General features: G+C 56.2%; 1 protein-coding gene across 1 annotated transcript in view; it reads left to right on the top strand.

Moving 5' to 3' along the window:
* The window catches only part of KIAA1755 (KIAA1755 ortholog), a 41,244-nt gene that overhangs the window by 18,637 nt on the left and 2,785 nt on the right, over nucleotides 1–19,822 (top strand). The window contains exons 5-14 of the mRNA XM_030309621.1: nucleotides 3,631–3,754; nucleotides 6,252–6,345; nucleotides 7,190–7,276; nucleotides 8,822–8,938; nucleotides 10,651–10,749; nucleotides 11,714–11,862; nucleotides 13,856–13,994; nucleotides 14,256–14,498; nucleotides 15,230–15,352; nucleotides 16,041–16,244. Coding sequence (XP_030165481.1) covers nucleotides 3,631–3,754; nucleotides 6,252–6,345; nucleotides 7,190–7,276; nucleotides 8,822–8,938; nucleotides 10,651–10,749; nucleotides 11,714–11,862; nucleotides 13,856–13,994; nucleotides 14,256–14,498; nucleotides 15,230–15,352; nucleotides 16,041–16,244 — 1,379 coding nt within the window. The remainder of the gene's footprint in view (nucleotides 1–3,630; nucleotides 3,755–6,251; nucleotides 6,346–7,189; nucleotides 7,277–8,821; nucleotides 8,939–10,650; nucleotides 10,750–11,713; nucleotides 11,863–13,855; nucleotides 13,995–14,255; nucleotides 14,499–15,229; nucleotides 15,353–16,040; nucleotides 16,245–19,822) is intronic.

Raw genomic sequence — 19,822 nt, forward strand, 5'->3', positions numbered from 1 at the left:
CCAGACAAAAGCAGCAGGATGTGCAAATGTCTGGGGTTAAGAGAGACCACAGTGGTCTTTGGGACCTGCTGTCTTGAAATTCTATTTTACCTTATAGACTTCGGCATCTCCGCAGGATCCGGGACGGTGCTGTGTCTTTTCGAAGCTCCTAGGGGAGCACTGTCTGTCTTCTTCCTGGTCATCTTTGTTGAAGCTCATGCTGTTTTTTCCCCATATTAATTGCACACAAGGGATCTCACAGTCCTTTTAGGGCTGTCACATTCCAAGCGCTCAGATTTTATCCGTCGAAGGGCCCTGCTCTGAGAGGTGGGAGACCATTCTAATTTCGGATCTGTCAGCTTCCTGTGTGACCTTGGAGGAGTCACTTGCCCTCCCTGAGCCTCAGGCTCCTCCTTGTGTAAAAGGAGAAGCAGCAGACAGGACCTGGCTCACCGTCACTCTTTCCACAACGACTCTTGTTGTAATTTTGGGACTTGCAACATACACTGATGGGTCCCAAGTGCCTGGAGCAGGGTCTGGTACATAGTAGGTGCTCAAAAGGCGTATGCTGAGTGAATGAATATTCTCCATGTAGATGCTCCTTCCAGTTCCTTCCTTGACCTCCTTGTCTTCGGTGATCTTGTCCTCGCTCCCCCAGGGACTCCTGCCACAGCCACCTCCGTAATTACACCATACTGCCCCTCTTCCCTGCTCCCCCACGGGCCCAATTTTAACCCTCTTTTGGTCCCCCAGGCCCTCAACCTGTCGGTCCGACCGCCTTCTCGTTGTCCCTCCTCACCTCCACCCTGTGCTCACTCCTTCCCAGCGTAGATCCCAGGCTCATGACAATCTCTCCCTTTCGCTCACAGGCCCCTAGCCTCTCCCTGCCACCTGCCGGCTTCCCTGGATACATCCCGGCCCTCCATTAAGTCCAGCTCCCTGCCTGTCCCCGACCCGCACCCTCATAGCTGGACAAAGCCCGGGATTCACACAACGGCGCTGACCGGTGGCCCGTCAGACTAGTGACCGCTGACCGGCCACGGGGACCTGTGGTGCTGTGGATCCCCTCACCTCCCGAGTCCTAAGTGCATCCCCCCACCGGCCTCATCGATGACTTTGCACTCCACTTCTCTGACCTTCCCCACTGCCTCCCTCAGCTTTCCTCTCAGCCCAGAACCTTCCTCTATCTCTCAATGAGCAAGGAGAAGCAACCCAAAGGAGGCTACAAACTCCTGCTGCCCCACGTAGCTACCTTCTGGCCTCTGCACAGCCAGCGTTCTAGAACAGGTGAGCCCTCGCCGGTGCTCCGCTGCTGCTCACCTACTTAGAGACATCCCTCCAGCAAGATTCTCCTCTCTTCCTTACGTGTTCACCTTCCTCTTCTCTCTCGGACCAGTCACACCAGCGTAAGATGTGCTGGTACATTACCCATCTGTCTTCCTACCTTTCTCTGACCGCCTGAAGCCAGGGAAGGTGTTCGGCTTTTAAGGATCCCATGATTAGATTAGAGTATGTGACTAGAGTGCGTGACCCAGGCTAATCTTCCAACTGGAGGTCCTGATTTAATCATATCTGCAGAGTCTCTTTGTCCGGCAAGCTGGCGTTACTCACAGGCTGTGGGATTAGGACGTGGGCATCTCTGGAGCCATAACTCTGCCGACCGCAGGCCCAGGCCTTTGGAAAGGGCTTCTCAGAGTTGTTGCAGAGAAACCCCGGATGCAGAAGAAAGTGAACAGGGTCCCAGGGGTTGAGACCTCACCCCCAGCTCTCAGTTGCTCTGCACATATCTTTGAAATCTTTTCCGTCTTTAAAATTTCTGTCCATTTTGTATGCTACTTAAGAATACATTCGTATGTGTTTCAGTATTAGAAAAAAATGCTCTAAATTGCTTGCCAGTTAGATCACGTACCATTCCCCCCCCCCCCCCCCGAACTGGGAGTGAATAATGCTGCAGAAAAGTGAAACAGTTTTTTCTTAACGTTTATTTATTTTTGAGAGAGAGAGAGAGAGCTCAAGCCGGCGAGGAGCAGAGGGAGAGGGAGGGAGAGAATCTTAACCAGACTCCATGCTCCGTGTAGAGGCTGATACAGGGCTCGATCCCACAACCGTGAGATCATGACCTGAGCCAAAATCAAGGGTCAGACGCCCAACTGACTGAGCCACCCAGGTGCCCTGCAACAGGTTTTTGGTGGCTTTCGGTACCCCGCCCCCCTCCAGCAAGGCCTCCCAGCAAGGCCAACTTTCCACCCGAGACTCCGAACCCAATGTGAATAGCGCAGCTTTAAGCCAGGTCTCCGAGGCGCGAGTGAAGGCCTCCCTGGCTCCAGCTGTCAGCTGAGGGAGGCATCTGGGGGCAGAAGGGCCTCCCAGCTGAAGGCACATCAGGGGACAGCTGCCCATGGCTCGAGTGGACCCAGCCAGCATCTGGGTGCTCAGTTAGCCCTGGTGGTGTGCAGGCCCTACCCCAGGCAGGGCTTCGTGGGGGACCAGACACATGAACAGATAGCCGTGTCCCCGTGGGTAATGTTCCGAGTACTTGAGCCCTCTGCTACTCAAAGTGTGGTCTGGGGACCAACTATGTCGGCATTTCCTTGGAGCTACGGAGAGATGCAGACTCCCAGGCCCGGTGAGTCAGAATCTGCGTTCTAGCGGGATCCTCAGGCACATGGAAGTTTGAGAGGCACCCCTCAAAGTTTGGGGTGCAAAGTTCGAGGTCTGCACCCCTGTGTATGACAGCACTTGTGAAGGTAGTTAAGTCTGTGTCTGAGACTTCACGAGCCACAAAGGGTCTCACACACTTACACACTGTAGAGGGTTGTGCCCACGTGGAGTGGGGGTGACCATTGCAGGAAAGTTCTGTGTGAGGCGACTCTGGGGGGGGGGGACGGGGCTCTGAGCCCTGAGTGTGAGACAGGCCCCGTTTCCACGGGTCTGAGCCTCTTATTCCCATCGTCCTTCTCCCTCGCCCCGGTGCGACCGGGCCGTGCTGGTTCCCCGGACCCCGGACTCTCAACCCCCGTGGGGAGAGTGGGTCACACAGCCCCGATTCCCGGAACAGGAAATAGTCTGTGGACAAGCCGTGGGTAAAAGTCTGCAACAGTAAATAGTGAGCTGGCGGCCGTGGCTGCATGCCAACCATGCGGGGGGCAGAGACGAGGACAGGATGATGGTCCTTATAACAACCGCTGTCACCGAGCCTTCGGCTCAGCGTCCTTCTCAGGAGCTGTCTCCTTTAGTCCCCGAAATCACCTAACGAGCTCAGCATTTTATTCTCCCCGTTTAGCAGATGGGGAAACAGGCTCAGAGGCACATGGGCCAGCCCAAGGACACACAGTGAGTCAGTGCAGAGCTGAGACTTGAACCCATCCACGTGGCTGCAGTCTGTTCCGCGAGCTGTGCCTCCCAGGGTGCCCTGTGCAGGGTCCACAGAGGGGGAGGCTAATTCTGCATGCGGGGGGGGACATTCAGGGACGGTTTTTCTGACGAAGTGGCGTTCAAGCTGGGTCTTAAAGGCTGACTAAGAGGTCAGACTTCATGGGGGACGAGAGAAAGGGCATCCCAGGTGGAGAGACCCGGAGGCCCCAGAGCAGATTCCTGGAGTGAGGGCTCCACCAAAGTTCTCGCTGCTCACGAGTGTCCTCTCTCCTCCAGGTGGTCGGGACAGGGCCGGGAGGCGCCTGCTTCTGGTGTCAACCACCGAGGGGGCCTGGGAGGCACCGTGGTGCACGGCCTCGGAAGTCACCAAGCTGCTCTCCTACCTGTGCACTGTCCCCAGGTAAGGGGTCGGGCCAGCTGGTCGCTCTGTCCCCCGTCAATTTCTTGGCCCAGAGCCCAGGACCGGGGACTGAAGGGAGAGACCCCAGGAACTTCTGTTCCCAGAGCCAGTCCCAAGCCAGATGCTGGGGTGACGGGGGGGGGGGGTGGGGTAAAGCAGGACAAACTTAGTCCCTGCCATCAGGGGGTTCCCAGGTTGATGGGGAGGTGGATGGTGTGCAAGAAACAGCATGGACAAGAAGCGCTCAGGGGGGTCTGTGTGGTGAAGAAAACGGGGGGATGTTGTAGATCAGTGGCTCGCAAACCCGAGCATGCATGAGTCACCCTGAGCGCTGTTAAAAACACATCACCGGGTCACACCCCAAGTTTCTGAGCCGCTAGGTCTTGGGCCTGAGAATTTGCATTTCTAACGAATGTCCTGATTCTACTGATGCTGCTTGGCCAGGGACCCATTTGGAGAACCACGGTTGTAGAGTGGGAAGGGTGGGTGACGAATTTCAATTGGGAAATCAAGGAGGGCATCTCCGAAGAGGTCATAACTGAGCTGGCAGGTGATAATCATAAATACTGTTGAACCAATAAAGGGCGAATGGGTGTGAATGTGTGGATGAGTAAGAGAGTGAAAGAAAGAAGTTGTGAGTAACGGGCGATCCAGGCTGATGCTAATACCTCTCCTCCCCCACCGCTCAGACTTCACATTGGACCGGCTGGGGAAAGTCACCATTTTTCCTCGCGAGTCCCAGCCCCCGGCTAGGAGGGTCTCAGAAGTGGTGTCTGCTCAGGACCGTGGCGACAGACCCCAACCCAACCTAGAGGTTGTGCAGCTAGGGGTAGGGGGTGGAGGGACTCGTGGAACCCTTTGGAACCTTCTCCCCGTGCTCCATCTCATGGGAGCTATCACTGCCACCTGCTGGCCATTGAGATTTTTCTTCCTCTTCTCCAAAGTGGTGTGGCTTTTCTGGCCTGAGGGGGGAGATGGGACCCCCTCTTCCGTGCTGAGAAGTGGCCAGTGTGGTAAACAGAGCCCTGGAATCCCACCAACTTGCCGTGTGACCTTGGGGCGGTAACCTCCCCCTCTGAGACTCACCCGATCAAAAGGAAACACCAAGTGGACTCCGATGAGCAGTGTAAACTGTGGGGTGCTGGGCCCAGCTTCACGCTGGGACATGCCAGAGACTCTGACTCCTCACATCGGCCGCTGCCCTCCAGGGGCCTCCAGGCTGGTGGCAAGGCAGGGGTGGAAACAGACCGCTCTCCCAGCACGAACACAGCCGGAGGCAGGTGAGGTGTGGGACATGAACACAGGGGCTTCACCTCCAAGAGCCTCTTCTCACTGTCTGCTACGTTGCTGCTCTGTGCCTCAGTTTCCCTTCTAGGGGAATAGCAACGGAAGACATTTATATTCCTCTTACTCTACAGCAGTCACTGAGTGCCTTACGCTCATGAATTCATCGGTCCTCACCGCAGCCCCACAGGGCCCAAACTACCATTCTCCCCATTTACAGATGGGAAAATTGGCTCTCGGCAAGGTGAAACAACTTACCGGGGTGACCAGGTACTATGGCAGTGCCGAAACCCCACCTCCACACTGGCGATCTCTGGTTTTATCTATGAACTGGCTGGACATAAGGCTGGAAGGCACTGGGGGTTATTTTCCCAACCTGCCTGATCATCAGGATGGCCAAGGGCACTTGGAACCACACAGACGCCCTGCCCCACCCTGTACGTGCTGGGCCAGACGTCTGGGGGCTCGGGGTAGGGGCGGAGGTGAGGAATCGATATTTTTAACAACTCCTGACCATTGAGCCAGTTTGGGAAATCCTAACGTAATCGCTGAAAAATACAGACTGAACCAGTGACAGCGTTTCGGCTGCAAGTAACAAGTTCCAATTCGAAATGTCTTTACTCATGAGGAAATTTATTTCTCTTGGTCTCTGCTTTAGAGCTCTTAGTAAGAGCCTCTTCAAGGAGAGCCTGTGTTTCCCAGAAGTCCCCTGGCAAACGTCTCCTCACTCCTCATTGGACAGAAACATGTCACGTGACCCCTACGTAAAGCAACCATTGGCCAGAGGAATTGGCTCGCTACTCTCGGCCTCAGCCAATCAGAAACCAGCGCCTGGGGGACCTGCTCTATGGAGGGAATTGGCTTCTTGAACGAAACCAGAATTCTGCCCGTGGGAAGGGGGTGGGGTAAATGCTGGGCGACTCACCCACCGCAACTGGGATGGTGGCTTATAGCTTATGATTGTTAGGGTGTGAGAGAGGGCTGTGTGAGGTATTGTGGGAACACCACAGAAGAAGCAATGGACTCTGCCTGGAGAAAGATCGTGGAGGGCTTCCTGGAGTGGGGTGCCCATGGGCAGTCGGTCTTGCGAGATGAAGAGCTCACCAGTACATCAAGGTTTCTGGCAGCCAGCCCCCTCCCCTTCCACGAGGTCCTTCCCCCTAGAAAGTCCCATCCATCCAGCAAGACTGCCGATTCCGTTTACCACCCACAGGCCTGAAGATAAAACCAAGGGGCTGGCGGTTATGATTGATTCCAGGAAACAGCCTCCACACCCTGGTCTGGTCAGTGCCCTGCAGGCCACCCAGGTGAGTGGGAGGCGGACAGCCTCAGCCTAGCAAGGAGGTTGGGAACTCCAGGGGACTTTTGACATTCATGGGCCCCAGGGGGCACAGACCTGGGACCGGAAACCCCAGGCAGGAACTCTTCGTTGCAGATACAGAAATCCCAGCCCAGTCTTGAAGACAGAGTGAGCTCATTGGTCCATGTGACTTGATAATCCGGAAGTGAAATGCCTGGATTCAGGGGCTCAGCTATTGTCACCAAGACCTGGTTCCTGTCTCCATTTCTGGCCGAGTTCTCCTGGGAGGGCGCTATTCTCAGCCAGGCTTCCCGCCCTGGTGGCAGTCTGGTTCTCACTTCCCATGGTTTTTCATTGAAGGCCACCCAGTAGGAAAGAGTGAGAGATTCGCTTCCCAGAGGTCCCAGGAGGTTTCTTTCTGTCTCCTTAGCTCAGGTGTTCATCCGCCAACCGATCTCTGTGGCCACCCCGATGGGCTTAGACTTAGGTCCCATGAGCCTCATGAACAGAGGAGCAAGGAAGAGGTTTGTAAGTTGCTGGCTTAGGCAGCGGAGAAAGTGGAAGGTTGGCATACACTTACTTTATGGTCTGATCCCCTCCTCTTCCTTCCCCTCCTCACTTTATAGATGGGGAAACTGAGGCTCAGAGGGGACTGGTCATCTAGGAAGCTTGCAACTCGGCTTGGACCTGGTGCTCTATCGACTTCCAACCATTCGTCTTCCAAACATACCACATAAACGTCCCAGCCGAGCCCCCCCGCCCCGACCCCGCCCCAGCTGTTTGCCTGAGTCTTAGCAGGGGGCTCAGTGAAGGTCTAGACAGAGCACCTCTGAAACGGTTCTCTCTGACAGGCCCTGGCCCCAGCCTCCATCCGTGCTGTGTTCTACCTGGGAGAGAAGGAGGCTGCCCTCCAGCTGGAAACATTGCCTGACGTCCAGGTGAGGGGGAGGCTGAGCTGAGCCGGGGTGCAGAATTCACCAGCTGGGACCCGCCTGGAGTGACCTAGTGGAGGTCAACAAATACAAGGCTGGGCGTTACAATTGTCAGCCCTGCCTCCGTGGCAGGTGTGGCCAAATCGATCATCTAGTGCTCGCTCTCTGGCAATCCCAGAAGCTCCTGGTGGGCTCTACCACGTGACCGAGAGGTGCCTGTGGCATGAAACCGATTTTTAAAGTTTCAGCTCCTCGACCCCTCCCTCCTTTTCAGATGGGGAAACTGAGGCCCAAGGCCACCGAGTAAGCTAGAGGCAGAGACGCCTTTTCCATATTGCGGCCTTGATCTTCCCGCCTTTCTCTCCCTGGTTTCTCTCTCACCATCGCCAGCTCAGCGGCTGAGATGATTTGGGACTTTACAGCAAAGAGCCCTGCAGTTTTCTTTAATTAGCGCCGTGTACCGCAATCATGAGCGTGGGCCCCCTGCCCTCTGCCCTGCTTCGGGAAAGGATTTTCAAGGCCTCCTTCCTCCTCCTCGTTGGTGCAGAGTCGCATTGGGAGCTAGAGATGTGCTTTTTTTAAAAAAATTTTTTAATGTTGATTTATTTTTGAGACAGAGCATGAACGGGGGAGGGGCAGAGAGAGAGGGAGACACAGAATCTGAAACAGGCTCCAGGCTCCGGGCTGTCAGCACAGAGCCCGATGCAGGGCTCGAATTCACGGACTCTGAGATCATGACCGGAGGCAAAGTTGGATGCTTAACCGACTGAGCCACCCAGGCGCCCCTAGAGATGTGCTTTTTAAGGGTTTATGTGCCAGTGAATCCCTTGGGGACCTTGTCAAAGCGCAGGTTCTAATGAAGTAGCCCTGGATGGGGCCTGGGATTCTGCATCGCTAACATGCTCCTAGGTGATGTTGATGCTGCTGGTCCGTGGACCACACTTTGAGTACCGAGGATAACAGATGGGCCCAAACAAACAGAATCCGCCCAATCCCAAGCTTAGGTATCTGGAGCTGTTCCTAGCATAAACCTCCAACTTCACCGTCCGGGAGAAGCAGCCACCTCGTCCCTCCTCCATGTCTTAGAGGATACGGTCAGGATTTGGTGACCTTTCTCAGCCCCAAGAAGGAGACGGCACCTTGGTGGGTCACTGGAGAACAGAACAAGGATTACAACAAAGAAGTTACGTGACCAGGGTCAGCTTTCATCCATTTGTGTGATTTCCTGGAGATCTGTGTTGGGAAAGAGCCCAGCTTAGAGGGAGTCAGTGCGGTGACTGATTAGTGATGTCTGCCTCGGGCACGTGCTGGGGAAGGGGCAGTCGGAGTGCTGTTTACTTACCATTCCTTAGCCAGGGTCTCATTCTGAATTTTGATTTGTCAGACTTTCCAGAGAAGATCCTTGCCCGGAAAAGCAACTCTTAACGCCAGGGCCAGCCTTACCTGTGGCAGATGGAGTGGTGTTGGGGCAGGGATCTGGCAGGCCCTTCTCAAACAGGTGTGCCCACGCTGAGCCCCCTGGTCATCTTGACTGTCTTCTTTCACCTGCAGGTAGAGGTGGTGACCTCACTGAGAGCTCTCAGCCACCACGTGGACCCCGGGCAGCTGCCCGCAGCCCTGGAAGGCCCCTTCCCCTACTGCCACAGCGAGTGGGTGCAATTCTTCCAGGTGCCTACCCTCAAAGCCTTTACCGCCCACCCTAACTCCTTCTCTTCCTCCCTTCACTCTCCTGCCCCCTGGATCTAGTGACCCCGTCAGGCCCAGAGACAGTCATCCAACATACATTTATGATGAGGGTGCAGAGTCCAGTAACGAGGAGCTCAAGCTCTGCACCCAGACTGCCTGGGTTCCAGTCCCAGGACTTGGGGAAGTCACATAGCTTCTCTGAGCCCTTTTCCTCCACTACAAAATGGGGGGTAATGGCAGTACCTCTCGAGGGGGCCGTTGTGAGGTTTAACTGAGTTCATGTGGGCGAAGAGCTTAGAAGAGTGTCGGGCGCACGCTAAGAGCTGTGTCTACGCTAAGTGCAAATGAAATTGACGGACATTCGTTCTGTGGACCCACGCAGCTCGGAGAGCTCAGGGTCTGGTGAGGGAGGCAGACTCGTTCCCTCCTGAAAGAGGGAGGGAATAAGGAAACTCCTTCTCCCTATGATCTCAGGCTCTTCTCTGCACAACCCTGGAGGGGGCATTTCATGCCCACTTTAGTACATGAGGACACACAGGACGGGGGTGGCTGGCACAAGAACACACAAAAGATTCCTGGCTTAACTCGCACAGAAAGCAGTGCCCATAAGTGCTGCCCTGGACTTTCTCTAGACCAGGGCTGCTCACCTTCGGCACCAGTCACGTTTGGGACTGGCTGCTTCTTTGTTGTTGGGAGAGATCTTGTGCACTGTAGCGTGCTTAGCACCGTCCCTGGCCCCTACCCACTCTGACAGGAGCACCTCACAAATGATGACAAGCAAAAACATCTCCAGACATTGCCTGTTGTCCCCTGGGGATCGAAATCCCCCCCCCCCCCCAGGTGAGAGCCACGCGTCTCCACTAACAATCTAATGTGGTGCTTTGTTTATTTGTTTTTGGCCCCGGTGCTCTCCCGCTTATCATGTGTCTGTTTTTGAACAAGCAGTATGTGAAAACTTCAAATGGTACTAAAGGGTATATATTGAGTGGTCTCCTTTCCTACTCATCCCACAGGCGCCCCCCAGTTCCCCTCTGGTGAATCCAGTGGCCTTTGAACTGTATTTTCACTTTAAAACCTTCCCTCGAAATGACATCTAACCTGTAGACCCAGAATGTGAAACTGACAATGATGTTGGCTAATAGGATACACTGAGCACCTCACACAAATGCACACGTTTCATCCTCACGCTAGCCTCTAAGGTAGGAACGACTGCGATCCCATTTTACAGAGGAGGATGCCGAGGCACAAAGAGGTTAGGCGATTGGCCCGAGGTCTCACAGCTAGTCGGCGGGAAAGCTGGGCCGAAGTGGGACCCAGCAGAAGACGCCCCCTAACTCTGCCCTCCCCCATCTGCTCCTTCCCCTTCCCCAAAGTATCCCCTTGGGGGCCTTCTTTCTCCTCCTTCTTTCATTCCCAGCACCAGTGGTTCTCAAAGTATGGTCCCCGGACCAGCAGGCATCGGCATCACTTGGGAACTTGTTAGGTGCACATTCTCAGGCCCCACCCAAAAGGAATGAAACCGGGGACTCGGGAGTAGGGCTCAGCAGTCCGGATTTTCTCCAGACCTCCAGGTGATTCTGATGCAGCTGAAGTTTGAGAACCACTGCCCAAGGCCCTCCCTGTGTCCTCCTGGAGTGGGCAGGTGGCCTCACTGGCCCGGGCTGACACTCCCACTCTGGCTTTCCATCGTGCAGAAGCTGGACCCCTTTCTTGCTGACCTGCACCAGGTCTCCTCCTTGCTAAAGGCTTCCATCAAGCAGTTTGAGAAGAGCGACCTCCCTGGAGGGGTGCAGGTGAGCCAGGAGCATGGGGTGGGGAAGCCTCACTACACCCCAGATTCCGTGGACCAAGGGCTCAGTGAGGGGGGCAGCCGGGGTGGGCGTCATCACCCCTTTTTTTTTTTTTTTTTTTTATCCGCTCACTTGACTAATATTTACTGGACACTCACTCTATGTCATATCCTGGAGACCCAGCCTGGGGCACACTGTCCTCCTGTCCCTGCCCTCATAGGGTTTAGGGTGCAGAGGCAGGAGTAGTCATTAAGAAAATAAGCAAAGAAACGGGTGCGTAGTTCCAAATTGTGCCAAATGCTATGAAAATGAGATTGAGAACAAGGGGAAGGAGGGAGGGCCTCCCTAAAGAGATGGCATTTCGGTTGAAGATGAGAAGGAGCCGGCCATGGGAACAGAGGGGGACTGCTCCACCTGGAGAACAAATACGTACCAAGGTGCTGAGGTGGGGGGGTTCTGGTATGTTCGAGAATAGCATGGAGGCCGATGTAGAACAGAGCGGTGGGAGCGGGGCAAGAGAAGAGAGGAACTAGAAGAGAAGAAGCCAGAAGAGGTTGTATCAAGGACTTGGGTTGGGATTCGACTCTAAGCCGGCAGGAAAGGCCCCGGAGAATTTTAAGCAGCAGGGCGAACGCATCGCCGCTTTGAGATCCTGCCAGCTGCCATGTGGGGAACAGACTGCAGGGGGAGCCAGAGAGCAGCAGGGAGACCAGTGAAGAGGCAGGGGTGAGTGTCCTAACAGGAGGTGTAAACCCTGGGTTGGTGGGGGTTGCTCCCAGTGAGGTTGCCATGGTGACAAGAGGAGGCGTGGCTCGAGGAGATGTTTTAGCGATAGGAAGGATAGACTTGGTGCAGGACCTTGAATGCCGAACTGGGGGAGTCAGGCATGATCCGGGTGTGGGGAGCCCTGGAAGGCTGTAGAAGGAGGGTGGGGATGGGGCCTCAGGCCACCTCCCTACACTGGCAGGAAGCCTCCAGGTGTCTGAGCAAGTCCAAGGAGCTGATGGAGACCGTGCTGAGGGACCCAGGGCTGCTGGGCCTCCAGCGGGAAGGGGGAGCCACTCTGGCCAGGCTACGGCAGGAAGCCAGTAGGCTGGACTTCAACCCTGACGTCAGGTATGAACAGCCAGGTTTTTCCTCCCCAAGCTTTGTCCACTGGCCTGGGAGCTGGGAGCGCGTAGGGTGGGCCCTAAGGATGCCTAGCCTGGGGGCATTTGCAGGGTCCGTATCCTGGGCTGAGGCTTTGGTAAGGTCCCTTCTCTGCTGCCCCTCCTTCAGCCCCGGCCATCTTCAGCCCAAAGTGGGCATCAGAGGACAGCCCCTGCTCGTTTCCAGTCACCCCCAAGCACTTTCTCTGACTTTCTAAGACACTGGGCTGAATCCCTTCAAGGGTCCATCTCGTTGATTCCTCAAAAGAACCTTGTGAGGGCCACATCGTCCTCATTTTGCTGATGGGTAACCGAGGCTCAGCGAAATGATAGATGAGCCAGGACATCTGAGCAGTAACCCCTGCACCGCCCGGCCTTCCCTGGTGGGCTTCTCAGCCTGGCCGAGAGAACCGTCAGCCGTGGCCATGGTCTCAGAGCCACAAAACACAAAAAAATACACATTCCTGGAAATTACGGGTTTTCTTAAGTTTAGGGGCCGGGGTGCCAATCAGTAATTAAATCAGTCAGTAATTGGAGATATTTTGTCTCCGTTAGAACAAACACAATTACTAAGTTCGCCTAAGCTTCCAAGAACAACTTGTTTATTTAACTAACACTTAAATAGCGCTTAGTACGAGCATAGCCTTGTGCTAAGGGCTTTGCAAATATTAACATGTCTAATTCCCACTAGGTGGAGTCTCGTATTATCCTCATTTTACAGTGGAGGGGTCTGAGGCTCGGAGAGAGGTTAAGTGACTTTCCCAGGGTCACACAGCTGAGATGTGTGGGGGTCAGGACTTAACCCAGGCAGCCTGGCCCAGAATCTCGAACACACCGCCCTGAGCTGCGTCCACGGACGGATTCGCACTGATGTGGGTCCTGGTGCTTCTCACACAGCCTGGCACTGTCTTTCCCAGCGTGACCCCGCCTCACTGTCCTTGTCGGCCATAGGCCTCCCCAGACTGTTGGCCACCAGCAGCTCCACCAGGGGGCGGTGTGGTCCCACATGAGCCGCTGCGCTTGTTCTGCAGAGGGGTCCCTGCAGCTCCCGCCTGCCCACCCCTTCCTCCCGGTGTCCGCCAGGCTGGCTGGCATTTTCCATGCACCGACCCTGGGCCTTCACCCCTTCCTGGAAAGGCAGTGATCTGCGGGAAGCTGCAGTCAGATGGGGGAGGCCCAGAGCAAAGATGGCAGGCTTTCGTTCCGTGTCCTTTTTTTCCCTTTTCCATCTGAAACAAGACCCTGTAGGGCAGAGGAGGGTGGGGTGGGATTCCCGAGAGTCCTCCCCTCACCGGAGTGTCACCGTGCCTGACTCCCGTCTGCTCCCTTTCATTTATGTCTTGCTGGCTTTGACTATTTTTTAAAATTATGTGCAAAGAAAGCTGTAGACTGCACTCCAATTCAGAATGCGATGCGCGAGAGTCAGTTCCTCTCTCTGGACCTCAGTTTTCTCATCTGTGAAATGGAGGCTGTGGTGGAAAGGCGGGTTACAGCCACTCACCATCATTACAATAGGAATAATAAGCACTAACAGTGGGTGTTGGATACTGTTAAGAGTTTTGAATGTGTGAGGGCTGGTTCTCAGCCCTTGCTGCCCCCCTGAAACCATCTAAGAAGCTTTAGAAAGTGCGAATGTCCAGGCTGCACTCAGAGCCTGACTCAGTTGGCTTAGGGTGGGTGTTGCGATTTGAACCCAGATCTGTCCAACTCGGATTCCCAGGGCATCTCCCAGGGAAGGGGAGGGTCTTTCGGTTTCCCACTGTGTCCTCTGGCCTTCTCCGTCCCAGGAAAGGCCGAGTCTGAGGCCCAGAGAGGTATAGGGACCTGCCCAAGGTCACCCAGCAAGTCGGCAGCTGGAATACCCAGGCTGGAGCCACGGAACCGGTGGGGGTCGGGGGGGGGGCAGGCGTACTGGTGGGGAGGGCATCTTGGGCCCTCTTGCACCCTCTTCCACCTCCCAGGAGCCATCTGGCCGAAGCTGTCGCCTGGTACGGCCTCGTGGACGAACAGCTGCATGTCCTGGTCACTGCCTCTAACCACCTCCTGGGGGCGCTGGAGCTTCGCGTCCGCCTCGGCCGCCTGGAGGCTGCCATCCACCAGGTGAAAGGGGAGGCTGGCCTCTGGGTGGGGGAAGGCCCTGCTCCAGGCCCTGCCCCAGACAGGCACTCTGCTCTGGTGTAAGGACACGAGGCTGGCCGTTATTCAAGAGCCAGGCGGGCGGCCTGTGACGCGGCGTATGACACGGCACTACAGAAGTGCCGCGCGGGTGAAGACATAACCCCGAAAGCTGTTCTCATCCTGCCTAGCCCCGGGCCAGAGCCTTTGCGTATACAATGATTTTCCAACCTTACCGCCTACCAGGGATGGGGGAAGATGCTAGGACTGCTCCCACTCATCGATGAGGAAACTGAGGCCGGAAGACATTACGTCACCTGCCTGTGGTCACACACCTGGGAATCTGACCTTGGAGCCCACCCCCGGCATCACCTCACCCGACTGCCGGCGTCTAGAACCAGTGCAGCCCTTCGTGCTGGGGGCTGGGGGGGGCACACGGACGGCCTGGGTTCTAGTCCTGGCTCCAGCACTGACCCGGACCCCAGACAAGTTATTTAACTATTCATTGCCTCAGTCTCCTCATCTGTCAAATGGGGGGGTAATAGGAGTGCCTGCCACAAATGGGCTTTTCGAGGGTAAAGGGAGTGAGTACATACTCTTTAAGGCATCCCAGGGTAAGAAGGGGACTTCTGCTCCTGGGTTCGAGGGCCGTTTTATCCCCTCTGTCCCTCATCGAATCCTCACGCCTACCCCACTTTGCCACTGAATAAACTAAGGCCCAGAAAGGGGACGCGACTTGCCCAGTTCGCACAGTGAGTTAGTTCACAGCGGGCCCACGCACCTCGCTCTACAGAAGGCAGCATTTCCTGTTTGCATAGCCCCGGGGATGAGGAGCTCATTACTCTCAAGGCTGCCTCTTTTCTGATTAGCAGCACTGAGTGGTTAGAGTAAGCTCAAATTTGCCACCGTGAGACTTCATTCAGACAAGCGCGCACGGACGGCCTACTTCGTGCATGGCACTGGCCGGGCCAGATGCCCCCTGGGGTCCCACTCGGAGAGTCCTGTCCCCTTCAGCTACTTGAAGAACATGACAATGCACCCACCCTCCCCAAACTGTCCCTTCTGCCCAGAACCGGGAGGGTCTCGGTCCAGGCCAACGGGCGCAGACCCCGCCACCGAATCAGTGAGGACACGATCCCCACTTCCAAGGGAGCAGGGAGCTGGCCGAGGGACGTCTCCCCAGGCACCCCTCATGTCCGCACCTCCCTCCCCTGCCCCAGGTCAGCAACTGGATGGAGCAGGAGGGGAGCCGGTGCCTGCAAATGCTGACCCCCAAAGACAGGAGCTTGGAGACTGTGGAGAAAGCCCACGCGGAGTTTGAGGACTTCTTTCTCCAGGCTGCAGTGCGTTCCTAAAGACTGAGGAGCAGGATCGGAGCAAATGGAGAGGGCCGTGGAGGAGGGGGGGGGGGGCACTGCTAGGGCAAAGGTGTGCAGGTGGGAAAGTGCAAGGAAACGTCCAGAGACAGTGAAGAGACCGGCATGGATCGGAAAGGGTTCCGCTTAGATGCTGTCTCCTCCAGGAAGCCTTCCTGGATCACCACATCCAAAAGAAGACCTATCTCAGAATCCCTGGAAGATTTTATAAAATGCAGACTCCAGGGTCCCACCAGAGACCTATTAAGTCAGCCTCACAGGTCAGGGGCAAGGAATTTGCACCCTTGATGTACGGGAGCCTAGGACACGGGTGATTCAGCCCCTCTCAGCCCTCAGGGAGCTCCCAGGCCAGTGGGGGCTAGGGGTGCCGGAAAAACAGGGCAACAAACAGAAAGGGAGAAATGTGGGGACACATGGCAGGAGTCCCTAACCCAGACCCCGGGTCAGGGAAGTTTCCCCGAAGGAGGTGACAGCGAGCAGAGTCCCAGCTAGGCATGGACTGCTGAGGCGGAGGCCCGGTGCCCATTTTGTAGATGACACAACAGAGGTCTGGGAAGCCCGACAACTCAGCAGTGGGGCGGCAGAGGTTCCTGGCCTCGGAGGGAGGCCTCAGCTAAGATGGCACCCGAATGGACACCTCTCCTCTCCCGCTCAGGCCCAGTACCGCCGGGGCCTGGAGCTGTCCAAGCAGGCAGCTCAGCTGGGAGCTGCGGCCGGAGGAGCAGAGCTCCCGGAACTGGTGGCCTTCACCTCCACCCAGCGGGCCTTCCAGGCCAAGCTGACCCACTTCTACATGGCGGCCGAGCGGCAGCGCACGGACCTGGAGACGCTGCTCCGTCTACACCACTTCTGCAAGAAGGTGAGCCTGTGGCCGCCCGCACAGACCCTCCCCGCCCCGTCCAGCTGGGAGGTGAGGGGGGAGGGGGCGGGGAGCAGCCCACACACAGCACGAGGCTCTCTGGAGGATTCATTCTATTGTCACCTGCATTTTCCAGAAGAGAAGCAAGGTTGGCGAGGATAGGTGACCCCTTAAGTCAGTCCCAGCCGATCTCGGACCCCAGCTTGTCCCATTACACCAGGCAGCCTCCCAGCAGCCTAGAAGTCAGCTCTCAAAGGACACTCAGATATCATCGGCCTCTTAAACGTTGGCATTAGGGGAAGGGGACCTGGTATTTCCGAGAGTCCAGTCAAAGCCATTGACTTCCTGTCTATGCATAGCTCTCTGCAGACAACTTCAGGCGGTCAGACCAGCCTAAGAAACTTCCGTTGCAGAGTTGGGGAAACAGGATCAGAGAAGGACTGACACTTAGCCAGTGTCACACGGGAAGCCCATGGCACCATCGTAGTGCTCTTTTCCATGCCTCGCCTTGCCTTACACAGTGGGTGGGAGCTGGGGAAGGAGGGGACAGTTGGCGGAGGGTGGGCCCGGAGTCTTTTCTGAGCACCCCCAGAACAGAGGCCTTAGTCCTGGCCAGGAGCCCAGAGTTTGGCCAGCAGTGGGGAGGAAAAGACAGGGCTCCTCCGGGGGAGGGGATCGGGGGCAGTGCTGGGGTCGGAGGCAAGACGAACTCCGCTGCTTTGCATCGGTCGTCTCTGGGCAATCCAGTGTGGCAAGGCAGAGTGGTCCCATTTTACAGATGAGGATGCTGAGGCCCTAAGAAGAGAAGGGCCTTGCCCAAGGCCACACGGCTGCAGAAAAGAAGAGCTGGAATTTGAACACAGACGCGTTCCTGCTCTGTGTTCTTCTCCAAAGGTGGGGGTGTGGATGGTAACAGGTTCCCATGTTCAATCAGGTGTGATGATGATAGGATTATGATGAGAGTAGCCCGCATCCGTGACTGCGGACTCCCTGTTGGACACTCTTCTAAGTGCTTCACAAACCTTATCTGATTTGATCTCACCATATCTTTCTCTTTTTTTCAATTCTTTTTTTTTTTAAGTAGGCTCTATGCCCACCGTGGAACTCAAACTCACAACCCTGAGATCAGGAGTCACATGCCCTACTGACTGAACCAGCCAGGCTCCCCTAATCTCACCATATCTTTATGGGGGAGGGGCGCGAACATTGTTTCCATTCCGCAGATGAGGAAACTGAGGAATGTGCCTTGCACAAGGTTCCCCAGAGGGCCGATGGTCAAGCAGGATTTGACTTAAGAGACCCCACCCCCCGATCCATTTGACCAAATCTCTCACTTTTCTCCTGGGGGCACTGAGGCCTAGGGGGACCAGCAGCAGCCTGGGAGAGCTGTACCCTGGATGGGACAAGAACCCACAGCTCTGGTCCAGGCCCAGCACCCCCAGACTCGCCCCTGAGGACAGAGCGGGGGAAGAGCCTGACCCCGGCCACCCAGCTGTCAGGCTGGCTCAGCACACAAAGGATGGAGAAGTCAGGATGCTTCAGAGGGGAGTCGAGAGGGACTCTGCTCAAGTCCCCCTGGGGCGCTGGGAGGACAGGTCATTTTCTCTGCCTCTGAGGCGCAGCGGGCAAGGGATAGGGACGGTGGCAGCCAGGGGATCCCACTCCCAGCTGACAGAAGAGAGCCAGGCAGTGGCAGAACCTGAGGCTTAGAGCCAGGGCCGGCTCCTGCCCGCCCAGGCTGTGTGACCGCAGCCACGGTCTTCACTGCCCTGGGCCTCCGCTCCTCGTCAATAATAACGATCAAAATAGTAATAATAACCAAGGCTTCTGTAGCTCTTACTATGTGGCAGGCCCTGTCTGTCATTTCACATATCATTTTATTGCCACACCCATCCTCTGAGGCAGGTGCTATTATTATGCCCAATTTACACACAAGGAAACACAGAGAGGTCAAATAACGCATCCAGGGTCACACAGCTGGGAAACGGCCGAGCTGAGATTCAAACGCAGATCATCTGGCTCTTGCTGGGTAGTGAGAGAGTTAAACTCAATGTAAGTAACCCCCCCAGGCTTTACTCAAATTTGGGATGATTATTATAAACGCCAATATTATTATCATTAGCAGCAGTAGGAGTGGTAGCAATGCCCCGTGCGTCAAGGGCAGCTGGCCCCTTCTCTCCTCGCGTGCTGACTCCGGCTGATCTCAGCCCCATAAAACACACTTGCTGCACCTCTGGGCCTTCTCACTTGCCCTTCCCTCAGTTGGGAACGCTTTTCCTTAAGACCGGCTGGTTTCTTAACTTTCTTCAGTGCTCAGCTCACATGTCCCCTCCCCGCCGAGGCCCCTCCTGGCCCCCTGGCCCCCATTCCCTCTCGTCCCCCCACTGTTTTTCTCACTTCACGGTGCTCACCGTGATCTGGAATTTTCCTGTCGCCTCCTCACCTGCTTGTCTGTTGTCAGTGACCAAGTGGATGGAGGAAGAGTGAGGAGGGAGGAGGGAGCAGGAAGGTTGGGGGCATGTGGGAAGATAGAGCCCCACCCAGGCCTGGGAATCCTACAGGAGGTGGCACCCTGACATTGAATCCCACCGCGCTGGCCCTCTCGCTGTTTGACCCGGTTCCTCTCCGGCCCCGGATCTTCATCCGCACAACGAAGGGTTCGGCAGGCCGCCCCCACCCCTGTCCAGCTCAGCCTGGAAGATCAAGTGCCAGACAGACAGACAGACAGGACAGCCCTGTGCTGGGCCCATCCCCGGGCAGAGAGCGCGCGTGCGGCGGCTTTGGCACTAAATAATAATAACACAATCGCGCCGCTAACAGAGATTTATGGAGCCCTTTCCCAGCCGTGAGCTCCGTGTGCTTCCGCGAATATGAAGCCATTTATCTAAAGACAAGTTCCCTTAATCCGCGGAAAGATGGTTTCCTTGGAGAAAACCGTTCTCCAATCCCCACAGCTAACAGCTCGCTGTCGGTTCTAAATTAATGGAGAGAAAGATTATGTTTTTCACGAGCTGCTGGGAAACGTGTTGGCTCCTTTGCAGCCTGCAGACATTTTGTGGCTGAAAGAGGGACACGCAGAATCCCACAGTGGGGCAGAGGCCGGGCTGAGGGAGGAGGGCCCCCCCCACCCCGGGCCGGGTTGGCTGATGGTCTCTCCAGCGACTGCTCGGGGACGCAGCCCTGCCTGAGCCGGTGTCGCCCGGGCAGGGAGGTGCTTGCAAGATACTCTGTCAAAGACTGGATACATCTGAGTTCAGATCCCACACTGAACTGCAGTGTGACCCGGGGCAAGTGATTTCCTGTCTCTGAGCCTCGGATTCGTCCTCCGTAAAACGGGCTGCGGGGTGCGGTTCAGTGGGATCGCGCGTGAGATGCACAGAGCCTGGCCAGCCGAAGGTGCTCGATAAACATCAGCGCGACGCCTCCCTCTGCGCCAGTCGTGAGGGGTGAATGCAGTGGTTAGGACAACCCGAGGAGCCGAATGCCCCGCTCTGGATCGCCCCCCCCCCCCCCGAGAGGGGTGAGGCTTGGCTGGCCCCCAGGGCATGCCTGAGGATCCCCAGGGGGCCGGGGGCTGT

Source organism: Lynx canadensis, chromosome A3 (assembly GCF_007474595.2).
Source record: "Lynx canadensis isolate LIC74 chromosome A3, mLynCan4.pri.v2, whole genome shotgun sequence".
Lineage (NCBI taxonomy): Eukaryota > Metazoa > Chordata > Mammalia > Carnivora > Felidae > Lynx > Lynx canadensis.